The sequence below is a fragment of the Zootermopsis nevadensis genome, unplaced genomic scaffold (assembly GCF_977971745.1).
Source record: "Zootermopsis nevadensis isolate Lab colony 2312 unplaced genomic scaffold, Znev_1.0 Znev_ptg000030l, whole genome shotgun sequence".
Taxonomy (NCBI): domain Eukaryota; kingdom Metazoa; phylum Arthropoda; class Insecta; order Blattodea; family Termopsidae; genus Zootermopsis; species Zootermopsis nevadensis.
Window position 1 is genome coordinate 21,404,567 of NW_028259162.1, and position 19,938 is coordinate 21,424,504.

General features: G+C 38.2%; 1 protein-coding gene and 1 pseudogene across 2 annotated transcripts; both read left to right on the forward strand.

Moving 5' to 3' along the window:
• The first annotated feature begins 208 nt into the window (after window positions 1-208).
• On the forward strand, window positions 209-3,722 carry LOC147872217 (poly [ADP-ribose] polymerase 1-like). The gene is made up of 3 exons (XM_087358336.1): window positions 209-671; window positions 2,486-2,627; window positions 2,813-3,722. The coding sequence occupies exons 1-3, from the start codon at window positions 558-560 to the stop codon at window positions 2,905-2,907; spliced, it is 351 nt and encodes a 116-aa protein (XP_087214462.1). The 5' UTR covers window positions 209-557; the 3' UTR covers window positions 2,908-3,722.
• A 5-nt stretch (window positions 3,723-3,727) lies between these two features.
• Window positions 3,728-14,178, forward strand: LOC147872218 (poly [ADP-ribose] polymerase 1-like; annotated as a pseudogene). Its single transcript, XR_015537748.1, has 8 exons — window positions 3,728-3,828; window positions 4,698-4,903; window positions 6,512-6,733; window positions 7,885-8,093; window positions 8,916-9,005; window positions 10,194-10,392; window positions 12,310-12,438; window positions 13,264-14,178. The product of XR_015537748.1 is annotated as a poly [ADP-ribose] polymerase 1-like (transcript).
• Window positions 14,179-19,938: the final 5,760 nt, after the last annotated feature.

A 19,938-nucleotide genomic window follows, 5' to 3' on the forward strand; every position in this document is an offset into this window, starting at 1 on the left:
CACAATGTTATTATACAATAAAATTTACACTTTTAATTTTACTGTCTTAGGTCTCTTATTACACAGGGTTCAACTTTGAACTGCAGCGCCAAGAAAAAAAAATCTTGTGGTGGAAACCATAGATTGCGAACGAGTTGCTTATTATCTACGTTCATGATTTGCATTGGTCAGCTTCGGTTTGCTATTGCAACCATTCTGTAGAGTTAGATATTTCTCTCTTGTCTTCCTGTGGTTCCAAGTGATAAACTTTCACCTTCATTACTCTGATTTCGGAGGTATCAAGTACCTTCGAAAACTTCTACCAGGCGGTATAATCAGAAGATAGCCAGCCTTCTTTGTCGTACGAACCGCCGTTTTTAACCTTAAATCATATTTCTATCCTAGTGTTGGTGTTATGTTGGTTACACAGATTTGCTGCTACTCTGTGGACCCGCCAATGCTAAGGTCGTTTGGTTGGCATCATAGCTGTTTACATGTGTAGGTTTAGTAAGAGTGTATGTATGTATGTAATTTATTACGCGCCGGTTTGTGCTTCATTTTCAAAATATCGGTGAATAATGTCAGACGACTTGCCATATATAGCAGAATACGCCAAAAGCGGCCGTGCAACATATAAAGGATGCAAATCTTCTATTGAAAAGAATTCACTGCGTTTGGCCGTTATGGTCCAGGTAGGAATTTACAATATAACTGGCTTCCGCCACATTTAAGACTTTGCTTGGAGGTGGCTTATAATTGGTCCATAAACATATAACGTACAAATAGTAGTTAACCCTCCAGGACTCGCGTTGTGAGCGCAGCGCAGCATTTTCAGTAAAAGTCTGATAACTCTTTCTAGGAATTGTTTTCTTTCCTGTCGCTTTATCTATGTTAAGAGGAAACCCCCTTCTATGGAAAATTCTAAGGAAATATTTCTAGCTACGACTATAGACCCACTTTGTTCAGTTTACTTTTACAATTCTCATAGTGCGGCGGCCCGCTCAAACGCGAGTGTTTGTGTTCCAAAGTGAATTCTTTTAAGTTTGGGTTAATTTCTTATTTATTGGTCACGTTTACCAATAATGGCTTCTAAAACAAGATCATCTGATCCAAATGTTTGGTTGAAGTGGTTATTAGAACAAGAAGAACGTGAAAGAGAACAGGTGAGTGCAAGAGAAATTATAGATTGTGAATTCGATGATAGTCAGGATGCTGATGAGGAACCACTAGAGGAGAATCACGGTAGTCAATCAGAAAACTCGGCTGAACGTTTAGATGAAGATTCCAATGCAGGAATAAGTGATCTTTATCTTGGCATAGATAAAATGACTAAATTTCGAACCTTTCCCCTTCGAAGAAGTAAAAAGGCGCCAATGAAAAACTTTTATCTCTCACCTTCCTGGGGTCAAAGGATACGCAAAAAACTGCAAAACTGAGATCGAGTGCTGGCAGCTATTTTTTCCAGATGATTTATTGGGCGATATCACAAAATTCAATAATAAAAAACTGGAAAAAATTAGAGAAAATTATTCTATTCAAAGAGACTGCTTAGAAACTTCAGTCGATGAAATCAAAGCTTCAGTTGGACTTTTATACAATGTTTTATTAGTCTCTTAATCGTAACTCCATAATTAAATTAAAAGTCAGTAATAGTCTGATTAAGAATTTGCTCAATTGATGGGTTGCGGCGCGGCGCTCACACGCGAGTCGGAACGTTCCAAGGGTGGACACGAGCGCTGGAGGGTTAAGGAAAATAAATATTTAAATGAAATACATATTTCCCATCACTGTAAATAACAGGATTTGGAATTCATGTAGAAACAAAAGCTTTCTAATACTATGGATTGTACTTGTTTTTATGTGTTATATTATTATGACCTATTTCACTTCTTAATGTCATCTGATGAACTCATGCATCCATGGAATGTAATAAAGATGAATGCATATGTGTGACTGATGTTGTCAGTTATTGAATGTGTCTAGCGAATTGGCATGATTACACAGATGGAATAACATTCATCATGCTGTATGATGCATTTTCGTGCTTGCATAATTATGTTGTACAAAGAGGCATATGTAGTTAAAGGACTGAGGGCTCTGTAGAACTCAAAGGAAAACTGAAGCCCAATTTTAAACACTTCTAGAGGGAGGGGATATAATCATGTATTTATGAGCTAGTCAGACGTATATTTTGAAGAAGTGTATACATATGTGTTGGTGCGATATCTCCTCTGTAAGTTTTATTTGAAATAGGGAGCATGGCGCACATGTATCTGTATGTACATTAAATTGGCAGTCTTCAGAGCGTAATTGCAAGTATTGGGTTACACTTAACTGACATGTTTGTCAGGTATATTCACTGTGTGTTTGAATGATTGTATTAAATGTAATAGAATGTTTTGAGGGTATTATTGATGGCTGCTGATACTCATAACCATCATACATAAATAATAATTAATGATTTGTTTGGTATAAGAAATTCTTTTTTTAATAAATTCTTTTATAGTCACCGATGTTTGATGGAAAAACACCTCACTGGTACCACTATATGTGCTTCTTTGGATGTCAGCGGCCAAAATCAGTAGGTGATATTTCTCATTTTGAGTCCCTAAGATGGGAGAATCAGGAGAAGATAAAAGCAAAAATAGGTAGGTAGGAGATTATTGCTGTATCAATTATTTCTCTCAACTTGTTATAAATATTATTATGTTGTCATACGTTTTTGGTCTTTGCGTATGATGTGTGTGAGAGAGAGTTTGTAACGGTGAAAAAGTATCATGCTGTTTATTATATGCAGCTGAATAATGTTTTGATGACTGAATCTTGGTTCTAGCAGGTACACCATGTTTGGCACAGCTGGGTGCCGGTTATTCTGACCTCAGTGTGAAGCTGATTAGGAATGCATGCAACTTTGTCACTGTTTCCTGATTCGGTGCTGAGACGCGTGGGCTATAGTAAACATATAAATGTTCATATCGCATTGGTTTTTAGCGGAATTAAATATGTTGAAATTAAAAATTACTTTTTCTTCTCAGGCACTATAGTCTGTTGTGGACCGTGGCTTCCAGTACATTTTTCCTCCATTTGACAATCCTTAGCCACTCTATGTCAATTTTGTGTTCCCATAATCTTCCAGTTCTGTTCAGCTTCATCAATCCACCTTTTACATTGTCTGCCTCTTTTTTCTTGTTCCTTGCATTTTAGTTGTCATTATGTTTTTGAGCCTTCTGTTATTATTCATCCTTTCAATATGTCTGCACCATCTCAATGTAAGAGATTTTATAAATTTTACAATATCTTCCCCTTCTAACACATCCTCTCTCCTTATTAGTTATTTTCCAGCTTTCTCCTTCATTTATGGTACTGTAAATTCTTCTAATAATCTTCCTTTCAAACATTCTAAGGGCCTTCATTTCTTCTGAAGCCATTGTCCAAGTTTGAGATTCATTACTTAGAATAGGTGTCATTAAAGTTTTGTTTATTTTTGATTTAGTGTTTTGGGACACACCCCACTTAATGGCACCTGCACCTTGTCGTGGTGGTGGGGCTTGAGTACCTCAGTGATCCCAAGAGCTATGCTGGCGGTAGCTTAGCTACTGGTAGGGCCTCCCTAGCCAGATTGGTCGAGGGGGAGAGGTCAGACTAAGACAGGTACCCTGGTCCTCCAGGTTGGGGGTTGGTCACAAGGCTAACGACCTTGTACCGTAAAAAGGAAGATGTTTCGAAACCTTGGATAGAATGGACCTAAGAATAGGACCGAATGGAAGAGGTGAACTGAGGAGGCCATGGACCGAATACGGACTGGAGAGCCATAGAAGAAGTTTTGAGACACAAGTAAATAACTTAAAAGTTTAGTATATGCATGGTTTGTTTTAAAATGAATGTCTTTCCACATTTTATTTCCATTGTCTATAACTGATCTCAAATATGTGAAAATTTGAACACCTACAAAATTAAAATCACTTGTTGTTAGGTTTTGATGGTATCTTCTTGCTTGTGAAGAGGGCATTTTCAGATGTTTAGTTTTCTCTTCATTAATTTCTAGTCCCATTGCAAATAATAATTCTTTTAATACTGGAATATTTCTTGTAACGAAGATATCATTGGCATAAACACAAATTTGTTTGGATTTGATTTGTAAACATTATTTCATTTTTCTACAGTCCTACCAAGACCATATTTAGTGCCACATTAAATACAATGGAAAATGACTAGGACGAAAGAAAAATGTATATATTTAGGTGTCCCACCTAACTCTGTAAACTCTAATAAACCTCCCATTTTAATGCATAAAACGATTCAAATAATGTGTAATGGTACATAAAAAATAATTGTGTTTTGTGAACTCATCTTAAATCTGGCTGTACTTGTAGCTTGAAGATTAAAAATGACTTCATTCGAAAGAAGAGATGACCTTGATAACTTCATAGCAATGGGCCCATAATTAATATTTTATTGTTCATTGTATACCCCATTAGTCACTGTGTACATTTTATTTGAAACATTTTTTCTATATTTGAAAATGAGAAAACCATTTGAGGCCAAATTGTTAGGTGGAGCACTTGTAAACGGGGGGTGGGGGGGTGGCATCCATTAATGTGAATTTGGTGTCTTGCTGTATTTATGAAAATGGTGTGGGAAGAAGACTTTGTGAAGATTCCATTTTTATAGGACACAAGTTATGAAAAAGCCTTTCATCAATCTGCTTTTTTCTTTAGGACGAAGTACGAATTTCAAAGAAGGACTTTGAAAGTGAGAATGCAAAAATGTATGGTGGTCAGGAGCGGTGGCACCACGTCGAATGCTTTGCGAAACTGCGCGATGAACTGGAATTTTGGGAATCTGGGGATTGTCTTCCTGGTATCAAGAGCTTAACGAAAGAAGATCAGCAATTGGTGAAAAACAAATTGCCTAAAGTTGAAAAGTAAGTGATGTATCGCAAATAGAATATAACCCTTCAGTGATGGCAGCCAATTAAATTGTGTCGTACTCTGAAAAAAAGAGGGGGTTTACACCCCATGTACCTGGTCTATATACCATGTGTGGAGGCTGGTAGGTAGGGAGACAATACAGTTGGTGGATACCACATTTCCATGTTTCTAAGAGCATTTGTTTCAGTTGTTTCTCTGTTTAATAGTGTTTATCAGCTCCGTATTATACAGTTTTCATTGACAGGTTGGTTGGGAATTCCAAATACGAAGCATCAGTGCCGATCACATTGTAATGTTTGGTATCACTGTGTCTGTTTTCTATTTAATTTTTCCTAAAATAGTTTGTTGCTATTCATGGTTGAATCAAAAATCATAACCACTGTTAATTGTTCAATTTCAATTGTGACAACTTTGAATAACTGTTTGGTATAATTTGGTATTTATAAGAGACTTCCTACAATGGTTACTGTAAATTTCCTACGTGCATCAATATTCACTGGTGTAATATTGTTATTCCTCATGAGCTGCCTTTATTCATACTTATAAATACATTGTATCATAATTAAACATTGTAATTGATGCAAACGTTACAACTCAGTATGTCGGTTCTTTTTGAATACTGTTGTGTGTTCTGCAACCGCTCTGCTGCCCCAGGTTTCAAGTGTGCATTGGATTTTTATAATAAATTGTATATTCAAATGTTATAGTTAGAAAAAGACAACATCTTATCTTTTCTAATTAAGATTCATAATGCACACATACAAGTTCATCTTCGATTGTTTTATTCAACGTGTGTTATGTTTTGTTTTTATATGATTGAGTTGTTACATGTAGATACATATTTATGCCATGTACAGTTTTGCACGCCTGTTTTTGAGACAAAATTTTGTGGTGTGCTGTTGCATGTCTTTGTAAGAAGTGAAAAAGGTTGTGGAACGTCGGTGTATTGAATTTCAACCTTGGAACTGAATTTATAATTTGACTTTACCATAATAAACTCTTGGGCTACCATCTGTGTTTGGTGTTTGAAAGGTGAAAAATCCAACGTTTTGTGAGCTGTTTTTATTCTCATCCTCAGGGTACTGAAGTGGTTGGAGATCCAGTCTGTGTTATATATATATATATATATATACCAGAGCCCCCTACTTACGGCTGCTCTCTAGCCAATAGGGACTGGTGTGTGGAATCAAGTGCTTGCTCTGCACACACATTTCAACCACTGGTAGCCCAAGAAGAATTTATTGTACTTGGTCACCATGAAAGCTCCAGATCATATACTTCTTTAACACTTTGCAATACACTGGAGTCTCGCCAGTATATCAAAATATATGAATTTCTTTTTTTTTCTATACTCTGGCATCCCATTACTTCTGAATGATATTCACTCGACGAAGTAATTAGAATTTAAAGTGACACTTGGTGTTTCAGGTTGTTAAAATAGTATGGTAGATTTCATGGTTTGGTTTTTCTATGATTTGAAAGTACGATCTGTGGTATTTTTATTTTATTTTATTCTGTTTTATTTATGTTTTTAACTGCAGTGTTTGAATGTGGAGCTTTCAATTTTGCGGTGTTACAATAGATTATCTTCTTTTTTATAGACGTGTGTCTTGCACTGTTGAAGGAAAGAAAAAGCTGATGCAGTTGATGATGGACCAGGCCCATCAAAGAAAATGGAAGTCAGCAATGACAATTCTAAAATAAAAGCACAGAATGAACGGATGTACAAATATTGAGATCATCTGGAGGAGAACTGTAAGAAGAAGGATTTGCAAAGGCTGCTAGAGTACAATGACCAGGATGTACCAGTTGGAAGTGATAAGGTCTGTTTGCCATTTTATTACTTTTATTTTGTGAAGAGGAATGTGTGTAGACACTTGCACGTTGTAAGCTCTTTTCACAAAGTAAAGGGCTTAAAATTTTCAGAGTCTGAAACCAGAACTGGTGTGATCTTGTAGCTGATCCCATAATTTCAGTCATTTGTAATTTCCTTTTATCTGCCCATTTGTGGTGTTTTCTGTACGGTACATTCAATAAACCTTGTTTTTCAGTTTCTCTCTCTGTTGTATGTGTTTATGCTTGCATGTGCCAATTTAACTCTGCTCTGTGTGCCAGATCAAACTGGTATTTAAACACCTGGCATTGAATGTTTGTCACAAAGATCTGCACATTGATTATTTGTAATATTATCATATTTCATGTATGGCTTTGAAGTGAACAATAAATAGGAAACTGAACCAAAGTTTTAAAATGAATGACATTTGAATCTCGAGCCTGACCTGATGATTTCTTAAGAACTGGTTCTGCACCGGTTGACAGTTGTTCCAAAGTGCTAAATTAAATATTGTGGACATGAAGAGCAGAAGGTCTTAATTTCCTTTGCAGGCCTGTTTCATGTGCAAATATTGGAGGAAGCAATGAAAGACAGTCTCTTTCCAGCATTTTTTCACATTGCTGTGAATGCTTTTGTTATTAACGCTTGATTTTGAAGGGCAGAAACAATGCTTTGTAAGAAAGATGTTGAAATCAAACAGAACTTCGTTGGCCAAGCTGGATGTGGAATGGATTAGTTTCAATAGATACAAATGTTTTGTGAGCTGTGGTGGTGTTGGTTGACTGTATGACATAATACGTAATTGTTAATTGTGAATGCAACTTTGTTAAAGTGTGAAATGCATGTATTGGCTCGTTTTCTGTGTTAAAGAGTACCAGTAAGTTAAATATTTTGTAATCCAGTTACTGAACCTTTTACAGTTCTTAAAGTGTTGATTTAGGGCATAACCAGAATAAGAGATTACTTTCTGTTTGAACCTGATCTGAACATTTGTTTCAAATGTTTGAAAGCCGTGATGGTTATACCATTTTGGTCTTGAATGCCTGACTTGAAAAGTTTTCCGTGGGCAACTTGTTCATATTTTTTGAGGCAGATATTCTTATAGTAACTGTAAAGGCTTCTGTTTTTCTTGGTATGCAGATGTTGGATCATCTGGCTGACATAATGACATTTGGTTCTCTTGAACGCTGTGAGGAGTGCAAAGGTGGGCAGTTTGTGTTCCGTTCATTTGTGGGCTATCAGTGCCTGGGAGATCTGACTGAGTGGACCAAGTGTCAGAATAAAACACTAGAACCAAAGAGAAAGCCCTTCAAAATACCCCCTGAATTCCCATCAGACCATGTTTTCTTGTAAGTAACCTGATGATTGTGCACTATACAATACGTCTGCTGTATTGATTCACTTGATTTAACTTTTTAGGAAAGTTTGTGTCTGAAAGTTGTGAAGTGTAAAATTTGTGAATACAGAATGTAGTTTTAAATGTTAGATTGAGATTTATAAAATCAGTGGAACAGTGATTTCCATTTTATTCCACATTATTTATAACCATCTCCTGAACTTTGCTTTGTACATGTAACCACAACATTATAAGAACGGCTTACAATAAGAACTTCTGTTATAGCGAGAAAGTTCAGCCACGCCATGAAGGAGTTAATGTAACATGTATAGTGCATACAAATATAAAAAGGATTCTAAACGTGTCCTACATTGCCATATACTGAACCTAGATCTGGAATTAAACAATGACTTTTCATATTGGCTGATTCTAGGACAGTGGGTTATAAAATCTTGCTTAGAGGAGGCTGGATTTTTGGGGCAAGTTTTGATGGACCACTGTCCACAAAGGATATGTGTGTCACTGGCTTTCATCTCTGTTTATGTGTGTGTGTAGGAGTTATTACATTTTTGCCTTACTGTACAGTATTTGAACAAAACTGTATTACAGCATGGCAACAAGGAGGCCAGAGCTCTTGGTAAATAGTTAAAGTATTCTGTAAGTACAGCACATTGCGAGCAAATTACCAGAACTCCCCCATACCTTGTTGCAAGTCAGGCAGATTGAGTTATCTTTTTGAAACTGAAAATTGTTTTGCATTATGACTGAATACATTTTATTTACTACATTTTATACCTGATCACAGCAGATAAACATTGGTTTCTTAACTTTGCAGGCAGAAGTACAAATATGTTGCAAGGAAGAGAATTGTCCAGCTTCATACACCATCAGCTGCACCCACAATTAGTGGAACATCCAATTCAAAGTAAGCAAACCTTAAATCGCCTTGGAAGTTTCATCATCATGAGATTTCCTCATGTCTTTTACCCTGTCTTCATCTGACAAACTGCATGTAACCTTTAGTCTCAGACTCGCTTTCGCTGTCATGGTAACTTGTATTGTATTGTTCCCTTATTTTACTGTTTATGGTATTGCTCTTCGACAACATTATGGAATCAAAACATAAATGTATGAGTAATAATGAAGTAAAGAAAAGTTGTACCATGATGACACTAGATGAGAAAGTAAACATTCTAAGTTAGTTGGTGCAGGATACGAACTGTAGATCTGCCGAGCGGATGCAATCTTATCTGGTGCTGTTGGAGCTATTGAGCAGGGCAGCGTTTAAGTATGAAAGCCCAAGAACAATCTTCAGTCGACTGTATAAAGATTCCTTTATTAAATGAAGATGGCTATACAGCAATAGTAGTTGTGCTGAGACGCCTGGATCCTTGACTGCCAGAACCAAATCGTGAAGACCGGCGACAGTGTGACTGCCTCCAATAGGTAGTGAACGCGTTGTCCCACTGATACTGGTTTCTGAAGTGCATATAAAGGCCTCAGAAAATGGACCTCCCATGAATTAATTACTAAAGAGTTGCCGGTTTCATCTTTTGCCACCTCAAGGATCCACTGTCTCCACATTGACAAATCCATTACAGTCCAGCGTGAACAGACATACACCAGAAGATATGATGCTTTTATGGATGGTCTGGTTATGCAGCAGTACCAGCCATAATGGTCCCACAGTGGAGGGCAGCGTTGACATACTTTGCCCAAGATCCCCATTGAAACAATCTCGGAAAAGATCCTCAATAAGTGGTCCGCAGTTCAGATGCGACAGCATTGTAGTTGACCCTTACTCTGGCCTGGATGACTCTTCTGTCACTGCCTCATGAGGTGTGCAGTAGCCCTAACCTCAGTCCTCAATTAGTGGCTTTATCTCTGACCTGGTCTTGGAGTAAAGTAGTTAAATTTTTCTACATTGTGTGCAAGTGACATTAGATAGAATTATAACTGCATGGAACTTTTTTATTTTACAATACCCATCACAGGCACCATGGGCCAGATGTGTTAAGGGATAATAATGGTCTGACTTAATTAACCTAACTTTGAAGTTATTGACGTTGGTGTCTTTCTTGTGGTTGCTATTGAAATGCTTATTGTGTTGCAGGTATTGGTTATTCCGGTCATGGGGCCGCATAGGCACCACAATCGGAGGCAAGAAGTTAGAGGAAGTTCAAACCTTGAAAAATGCACTTCAAATCTTTGAGAGCATGTACGAGGAAAAGACGGGAAACATGTGGTTTGATAGAAACAATTTTCAGAAAGTTCCTGGACGTTTCTACCCTGTCGACTTAGACTATACTCAGGTAAGATTTGAGTGTTATGAGATTGCTGCAATCTTGATTCTGATATGAATAATACTACCCTTAAAATTTAGAAACACACTCTGCTAAAAGACATTCCCCTACAAATAACATATAAATTATAATGGACCAGTGTTTTGTGGTTTTCTTCAGTCCCTCCAGGGAACTGCCAGGCTAGAGGCATAGTTCTGCCAACATTCTGCTCATTATTCACTGCACTGAAATGATATGCCAAGCTGTAGAGTGGAATGAAGGATGCATTCACTTAGATTACAAAAAAACAGCTTACTTACTGATTGCTATGTAGCTTCTGTTTACTGTACTGATTAACTAAAATTTCTGTATTCTGAACAGTGTTAAGTTAAGTTTATTTTGCTTATTGTTACTTTGTAATGAAGTCTGGAATAATTATGGGGAGTAATTCATCTAACAGCAAAAAATATTTACTTTGCAAAATAAAATTGTCAGATTAATGGCTGATATCAACATAGAAATCCATGTAGACATCTATTCAAGATATTAGAGATCCTAGACCTTCCATACATAATGCAAAACTGCATAATGATGAGCTTAAAAATGTGTTCTCCTCTCCCAATGTTGTCAGGGTGATTAAATCAAGAAGAATGAAATGGGTGGGGAATGTAACGAGCATGGATGTGGCAAGAGGTGTGTACCGGGTATTGGTCAGTAATTCTGAAGGGAAGAGACAGCTAGGGAGACCCAGATGTAGATGGGAGGATAATATCAAGCAGGATGTATGGGAGATAAGAGCCGGGATAGCTCAGTCAGTATAGTGACTAGCTACGGGCTGGACGACCGGGGTTCGATCCCCGATGGGGGCAGGATTTTTCCTCTGGCCTCTGCGTCCAGACCGGCTCTGGGGCCCACCCAGCCTCCTCTACAATGGGTACCGGGGTCCTTTCCCGGGGGTAAAGCCGACCGGGGCGTGATGCTGACCACTCACCCCCATCTAGTGCCGAGGTCAAGGAAGAGAGGAGCTATACCTCCTCTCACCCCAAACGCCTACATGGCGTATAGTGGGACAAACTTTACTTTTATGTATGGGAGATAGGAGTTGAAAGTGACTGGATTTTGATGGCCCGGGACAGGGTCCGGTGGAGGGCTTTGGTGAATTCGGTGATGAACCTTTGGGTTTCCTTAGCCATCTAGTTAGTTAGTTAGCTGTTCCGTGTAAATACATTTTCTCATTAGTGAATTTTATTGTGAATAACCAACAATATTTCCAAATTAATGCTGCTGTGCACAGTATCAACACAATGAATAAGAATCAGCTTCACAGGCCAGTTGCCAACCTCTTATGTTTTCAGAAGATTGCTCTTTATTTTTATTATTATTATTATTATTATTTATTATTGACTGCAAATGGGTTTATACCCGGTGGCAGTGTCCTACAATAACATACAAAACAATGAGACAGAACAGAACAATGAGATACATCAACACAATGAGACACAACAAAACAATAAACAAAGGACACAACAAAAACAATAAGACACAATAAACAATGAGATACATCAACACAGAGACAGAACAAAACAATAAAAAAGGACACAACAACATGTGGGAATCAAAATTTTTGACAGTTTTCCTTCAAGTCCCGCGAGTCTTATGGATAAAAAGGCACAGTTTAAAGTAGAATTAAAGAGATACTTACTTATGCACTCCTTTTACTTTGCTGATGAATTTGTAATGTTCACTAAGCTTTCCTGGTCTTCATGTAATGTAAATCGGTAGTATAACTCACCACTTACAACTTATTCCAAATCCTGTTGTCATCTGACTAACTTATGGATCCATGGAATGTAATAAAGATGTGTGTGTTTGTCAGTGAATTAAGAGTGCGAAACAGATAAGCTTCATGTAATTTATTATGCATTAATTAAAATTAACTCTGTGCAGGAAGATGATGAAACCTTACTGCAGGCAGGAAGTTCCAGTATCACATGTAAACGTTTGCCACCTATACAAGAGTTGGTACAACTGGTATTTGATGTGAATTTGATGAAACAAGTTATGCTGGAATTTGAGGTTAGTGGGAGACAAACTTTGTGTCAAATCATCAAGAGTTATTTAATAATGTATTTAAGTCAGTGTTTTTCAGCTGTTCTTCTGTGGAGCCGTATTGGGCTTAAAACACCTACGCTTTTGTCACATTGGTAGAGACAAAAAATAAACTCATGATTCAAACGTATTATTTGACCTAGCATTAAACAGGAAAAAGTAAATATCATATACAGTAGTTGGCCACCCTGAATTCGAGCTTATATATACCCTACGCATTCAAAAAGTGACAGTAACACCCACGCTTCGTTGGAGTTCACAGCACAGACGACGCAGCAACGACCACCAAACCAGTGGACTAATAGCTAAGTGTAGATATAATCCACCAACTCCAGTGGAACGAACATCCAGTGCAGTGTTACTTATTATGGTTTATTAAAGAACTCACTATTAGCTTCATAATCTGTTTAAAACAATTTTTGAGAGGATATGAATTAATTTCCCCATTTTGCCACTGATGAAGACCTGTTGAGGTTGAAACACGTTTGGCACTAGTGTCATTTATAGTGTTAACAGTTTCTTTGTTTGCTTATTTTTATATTCTAATACACTACACGGTATGCAAAGTTTTAAGATGGTATCACTTAAGAATTTTGTATAACTAGAATTTATGATTATAGAAGGTTCCTAGAGTTGTGGGAACCTTTGTAGAGCCCCTTGGCTCTTGGACACAGTTTGGGAATCACTTATGTACATGACATAACAATACTTTATGGATCTTTGGACACATTGCTGCTGTACGTACCTATGTGTTGTGTTTAAATGAATATGAATTGCTTGTTGTGATTGCAGTTGGACTTACAGAAGGTGCCTCTGGGGAAATTGAGCAAGAAGCAGATCCAGCAAGCATGTAGTGTATTGACTGACCTGCAGGAATTAATCAAGAATGGTGGATCTGATACCCATTGAGCAGCCTTTGCAAATCCTTCTTCTTACAGTTCTCCTCCAGCTGATCTCGATATTTGTACATCCGTTCATTCTGTGCTTTTATTTTAGAATTGTCATTGCTGACTTCCATTTTCTTTGATGGGCCTGGTCCATCATCAACTGCATCAGCTTTTTCTTTCCTTCAACAGTGCAAGACACACGTCTATAAACAAGTAGATCCTCTAACCTAACACCGCAAAATTGAAAGCTCCACATTCAAACACTGCAGTTAAAAACATAAATAAAACAGAATAAAATAAAATAAAAATACCACAGATCGTACTTTCAAATCATAGAAAAACCAAACCATGAAATCTACCATACTACTTTAACAACCTTAAACACCAAGTATCACTTTAAATTCACCAGTATGACCTCTGAAACGTTGGGTAACATCGGCCAGTCTACACAGCGCAACAACCCAGAAGACAGAAATCTTCATACTCTGATGACGGAGGCAGTATGACCTCTGAAACGTTGGTTAACATCGACCAGTCTACACAGCGCAACAACCCAGAAGATAGAAATCTTCATAAAAAGGTGAAAGTCGCTCCGTTAGTCAATATATAAATGTGAGCAGGGGCTGTAAAATTGAACCACTCACATACAGGAGCATCGTGCAAAGTGTGAATAGGCAGGAGGAGGTTTTGATCAATGTTGGTTTTAAGAATACGATTTGCTTCTTAATTCTTTTGAATTGTGATTTAACAATGACGAACGAACAATTGCGTTCTGCGAGAGGAAATGCATCTGAATGATCAATAAATGAGCATAGCAGAGCGTGAACTCTTTTCGTTTCAGATGGTTTTTAAGTGTGGCAGTTCTGCAAGGTGCAGTGTACGCCATGGGCGGTTTCTATGGTGGTCTGCGTCTCAGTACGGCGGAAAGATACGACTGCGAGACGGACCAGTGGTCTTTGATCGCTCCCATGAACAAAAAGCGAACCTTTGCAAGTGCTGCTGTGCTGAATGGTACGTAAATCCTGTGAAACAGTAGTGTGTGAATTAGTGCAGATGACGAGGCGTCTGTCTGTCGGTTTGTCCATGTGGAATAACGCAAGAACTGTTGAAGGAATCGCAGGATTTGAGGTTCTCACGGTCGCGAGTACGAAGTTGGCTGTCGTTTGGCTTCTGCCGACGTTTAGGACGAACTTTATGCCTTCATCATCAAGATATTCCTCATCTTCTCTCTTGAACTTAGTTTCCCTCACTCCTTTGTCCACATTCTTTTATTATGTCTTTCTTTTATCCGTGCTACGTATTACGTTATTTCACAGACAGCAACGGTTTGAAGTTCTGAGTCGTGATGGTTTCTTCTGCTCTTGTAAGCTGTCCCTGTGCGTCGTCTTCTGCCTTTGTAGTGTACACTCGGAGTGAGTGTAAACAACCGTCAAACTATCAAACTGGGTCTCATATAATACGGATGTAATATGTTTTGAGGCAGTCAATAATCTCATGTAAATAGCACGTTGTATTATAAATGTAGAGCACCGCTTAGCAGCTCTTACCGTACATCTCTGATACCAAATTTAATAAAATCCGCTCTTTATGCTGTTGATATTAAATTATATCGGTACAAGTAGTTTCCTTTGACTCGCTGTTTGTCTGCATTTAAAACAGAGAAACAGATGAACAGAGACAGCCGTGTCTGTGCAGTTTCTGTGGCTCGAGGGGGGACATAAAATACAATATCATTAATAGATTTACAAATTTAAGTACGGATTGTCCCATGTTTGTGATCATCAAAATGGTTTACTGTTTGTGTCATATAGCTAATTTGTTTTTACAGACAAAATATACGTCGCTGGTGGAGATGATGGTAACAATTGTATTAATTATCTAAACTCGGTGGAAGTTTATGACCCGGACACCAACCGATGGACGTTCGTTGCACCAATGCTTTTTGAACGTGAGGATTTTTCTTGCGTCGCGTTCCACGGCTGTCTGTACGCCCTGGGTGAGAACTCTGGACATTCCGAGTGATGCTCCTCTGTCCTTCTTACAGAACTTGTTGTTGTGAAATGTTTTCCTGGTTTTCTTTGAGTGACTGAGATTTTATGAACAGATTTTTTCTCCTGTCCTTGCAGAGTTAGTTTGTCAATAATTTTAACCCCGATTCGTTTTTTAGATTGCATTCCCCACGAAGAACACTTAAGTAACAACGCATAATCTCTTGTGGTATCTCAAGTAAAGTATGCCCCATTTTTTACACAGTCGCAGTTTTAAAGGTAAATATTTTGTCCTTGTTGCAAGGAAATTTCAGTTTGCCGTGCTGTTATCCCCAAAAAGCCGATGGTTTAAAGCAGTCCCTTCGCAGTCTTTGCTTTCGTCACTTGTTTGTGTAACGCCGTTTTGAAGAGTGCGTCTTGTGTTGTTGAACGCTATTTTCGGACTCAGTTTCATAAAGCAGAAAACAGATGTCAGGCGCAATTTCCTGATGCTACAAGTACGAAAATAATATTGTAGCTTTTTCATCCTTAATTTCGTTCCTGGTGCTAATATTAACACTTCAAGAGGGAATGAATTTTCTTCGTTGTATTTCATTCATTCGTTGCGTTTACGGAATTGCAAATTTTAAGAGCGTAAAGTCCGTTGATTAAGACGGACGGAGTTTGAAGCATTGAAGTTACGAGAAATACAAACAACTAGAAAGTTATAATTGGTAATGTTGAAGGTAAGATACCACTTGTGATACATAGGCGTGAAAGGAAGGATAATATTAAAATGTTTTATAGAACTAGTGTAAGTTTGAAGGGTTCAATTACCGACTTTTGTGAATAAGGTAATGAATATTGTGGCTCCATAAAGGCCAAACATTTGGTGGCCAGGTGACAGTTACAAATATCAAGAAGGGCCCCGATGAATGGGGTTAGAATAAGTTCCCTTTGGCAGCTTTTTTATATACTGTGACCTGTTACTGAATGTGTGTGTGCAGGAGGATGCAACGAGACATCAAGCGACCTCAGTACCGAAAAGTATGATCCCGCAGAAGACAAGTGGACCGAGATCCCTGGCATGGTCATCCCCTCGTATTGTAGCAAAGTAGAAGTCATCGACGATAAAATCTTGCATGCAGTCTCCTACCATCTGTTGACGGAGTTGGTAAGGAGCTCCAAAAACACCCCAGAGGACAAATTTCTTCATATTTGTTTGTGCAAGAGCCAGAAATCCCACAGAAATTCATTCGATTTCGGTTTGTGTCTGATTTACGTCCAGCAGATCCTCTCCAGAACTATTTTTGGTCGGACAAATATGTTTTGAAAAATATTGCATAATTATGAAAATATTATGAGCCGGGAAAGCTCAGTCAGTATAGTGACTAGCTACGGGCTGGAAGACCGGGGTTCGATCCCCGACGGGGGCAGAGGATTTTTCCTCTAGCCTCTGCGTCCATACCGGCTCTGGGGCCCACCCAGCCTCCTCTACAATGGGTACCGGGGTCCTTTCCCGGGGGTAAAGCCGACCGGGGCGTGATGCTGACCACTCACCCCCATCTAGTGCCGAGGTCAAGGAAGAGAGGAGCTATACCTACGCTCACCCCAAACGCCTACATGGCGTATAGTGGGACAAACTTTACTTTACTTTAGGAAAATATTGTCGTGGGCGCGTGTCTCAAACACGACACGCCTTTCTCTCGAAAGAGCGTGTGATTAAATTTATTATTCTGACCGAAGCTAATGGCTTAATGAGGTGTACCAAACGTAGCTTGCGCAGAACACAAGTCATTTGACAGCGCTTTAAAATAGTGGTAACCTCTCCCTCCGCTTTGGTAATAAAATGTATTACGTTATAATACCGCGTTGGCCGGTGTTCTATGTGCATCTGAGTAAAAGAAAGATGAACTGGAAACTGTTCTGATATATGGTGTGGGAATCATGCACTGACGTCCCATTGGGGGAATTATAAGCAACGACATTTCGGTGCAAGCCTGTGCCCTTAGCTTCAAGCAGTTTTCCATTCTACCCAAAGACATGGATATTTTTAGGTCAACACATTTTACGACTCGCAAAGACAATTCTTTTATACTTATTCTACATCGAAATGTCTGATATCTTAGAACCCCAGAAGAAAAAGTATATATATTTTTAAGAAAATGGATATTTTCTCTACATAAATGCACTGACATTGAAATTACATTTCTATTAATTTATATTAAATAAATTATTTATTGTAGAAGACGCATTCCTTCGTGAGTTACATCATCTCATGTTGAGCTACATATTTTCTGTAACTGTGTCAGTGAAATAGGATACACATTTTCTCGAGAATAGGAAATACTGATGGATGATGAAAGAGGGTTTGTTTTCTCTTTTAATTTTTCAAATTGCAGGTACCAGGCGGCAGAGAGGAAATTTTATAGATCCCGGATGTCGACTTGTGTCGTCAAGAACCTCCCGAATGCAAGCGACTACGCCTACAAACGCAGAGACAAATTAATGAAGGAGAAACGCAAAATAAATGTTAGATTGGGAGAATCAGTAGTTTGCAGTTAATTACAACCACGATGAACACATTAATTTTAATTGATTTCCTTATGAAAATAATGTACAAATTTGAATTGATGTAGGAGCTACAAAAAATAAAAAGAGAAATATTGTTTGCAGCAAAGAAACGACGACGTCGACGCCAGCCGCCATAACAGCTCGAGACTGTTCCTATGATGTCACCAGAGATGTTAGTGCGAGCAGAGCGCGCTTATTTCAAATCGTTCAAAAGATAATTCGGGTGGCGGCATTACCTTAAATGCAGTGATTCCCCCACCCCCTCATTTCTCCTGTTATTAAACTCTGAGATTCTGATCGTTTGTGACGGATATCAGAAGTAATTTTAAGCATTTGTTTCAATTTAGCTGAATGTAAGAGTACACAATATTCATATTACTTGAAAAAGAAAATAACAATGCGAAGTAGCGTAACATAGACTTGGAATGACTTAATATCGATTTTAGACAATCGGAACCCCAGTGTTCTTGGACAGTGACTTCAGACGAAATTAAGGCCCTTGGAATGTTTGAAGGAAGGATGACTAGAAAAATCCGTGGTCCCATAAATGAAGGAGAAGCTGGAAAACGAAACTAATAAGGAGATAGAGGATGTATTACATTGCAAAATTCATAAAATCTCTGAAAGATGGCGTGGACATAAGTGAAGAAGGAAGAGCGGAAGTCAACGTAAGAGATGTAGAGATGAGGCTGAAGAGGATTTGAAAATCATGGGAATACGAAATTGGTATAAAGGGGCTAAGGACCTTCAGGAATGGAGGGAAAATGCACTAAAAGGCAAGGTCATCAACGACCCTAGGGCTTGAATCTAAAAAAAAGAGTTGTCAAATGGCAGAAGTTGTAAAGGATGCAGAGGGAATTGGTTGTGGCCTAAATTTAGGTACAATCCCTGAGGGAAACGAGGACAAAGCCATCATAATTGCTGCTCTCTGAGCCAAGTTTCTTGCCCATAACCTCCGGAATAAAAAGAATGAATGCTAATCAACTGATCACGATGTTTGTTGTAATCAGGCTTTGGCTTATATTAAACACATCGCCCGTTTAATTACATTGTGAAACAAGGATTTTAAGCATTATTTTGTGCATATATTATAGCTTTAACATAATATTCATAATAGTAGCCTTCCCATGAATAACAAGAGGAAATTTCCCTTTTATAAATGCGTGTAGGCAACCGGGCAGCACATGCGAAATGGATTCCTGGAGGAAGAAGAAGAACCCATAAAATCTCAACCTGGAATTTCAGAGGACTAATGGCTCCCGGAAAGCTCTACACAGTCTTACGTGAATTGGTTAGATACAGCATATCGATTGCTGGTTTAAGTGAGACGCACTGGAGGAATAATGGTCATTTTCAATCTGATAATCACTGGGTTTATTTCTCAGACAGCGCTGAAATCAGCCGCAACGGAGTCCATAATGAGATTACTAAAATGTTAAATAAATATGTCAAAGGCTACAACCCAGTGAACGACCGAATAATTGCTCTTAAAATTAAGGCAAAGCCGGCTATCATAAATATATTTCAAGTCTATGCGCCAACATCAAGTGCAGAAGATTTGTTACCAACATCTGCTATTCCAAATCGTGAGGTCACAATAGTCATGGGTGACTTTAAAACACAGAAAGGTTAGCACCTAACTATCTATTTTTGAGAAAAACAAGTTAAACAAAATATTACATCAATTAAGAAACAAATAATATAATATTGTATCGGTAAGCAAGAAAGAAATAGTCACGTCAAAATCAATATGGCGGATTGTTTAACAATACCAATGTCCAAATAGATCTCGAAGCTTGAAGCTAATCCTAGGACGGAGGCGAAAATTTGAAGAGGCCAGGGTTCAACTTTGAACTGCAGCGCCAAGAAAGAAAAAATCTTGTGGTGGAAAGCATAGATTGCGAACGAGTTGTTTATTATCTACGTTCATGATTTGCATTGGTCAGCTTCGGTTTGTTATTGCATCCATTCTGTAGAGTTAGATCTTTCTCTCTTGTCTTCCTGTGGTTCCAAGTGATAAACTTTCACCTTCATTACTC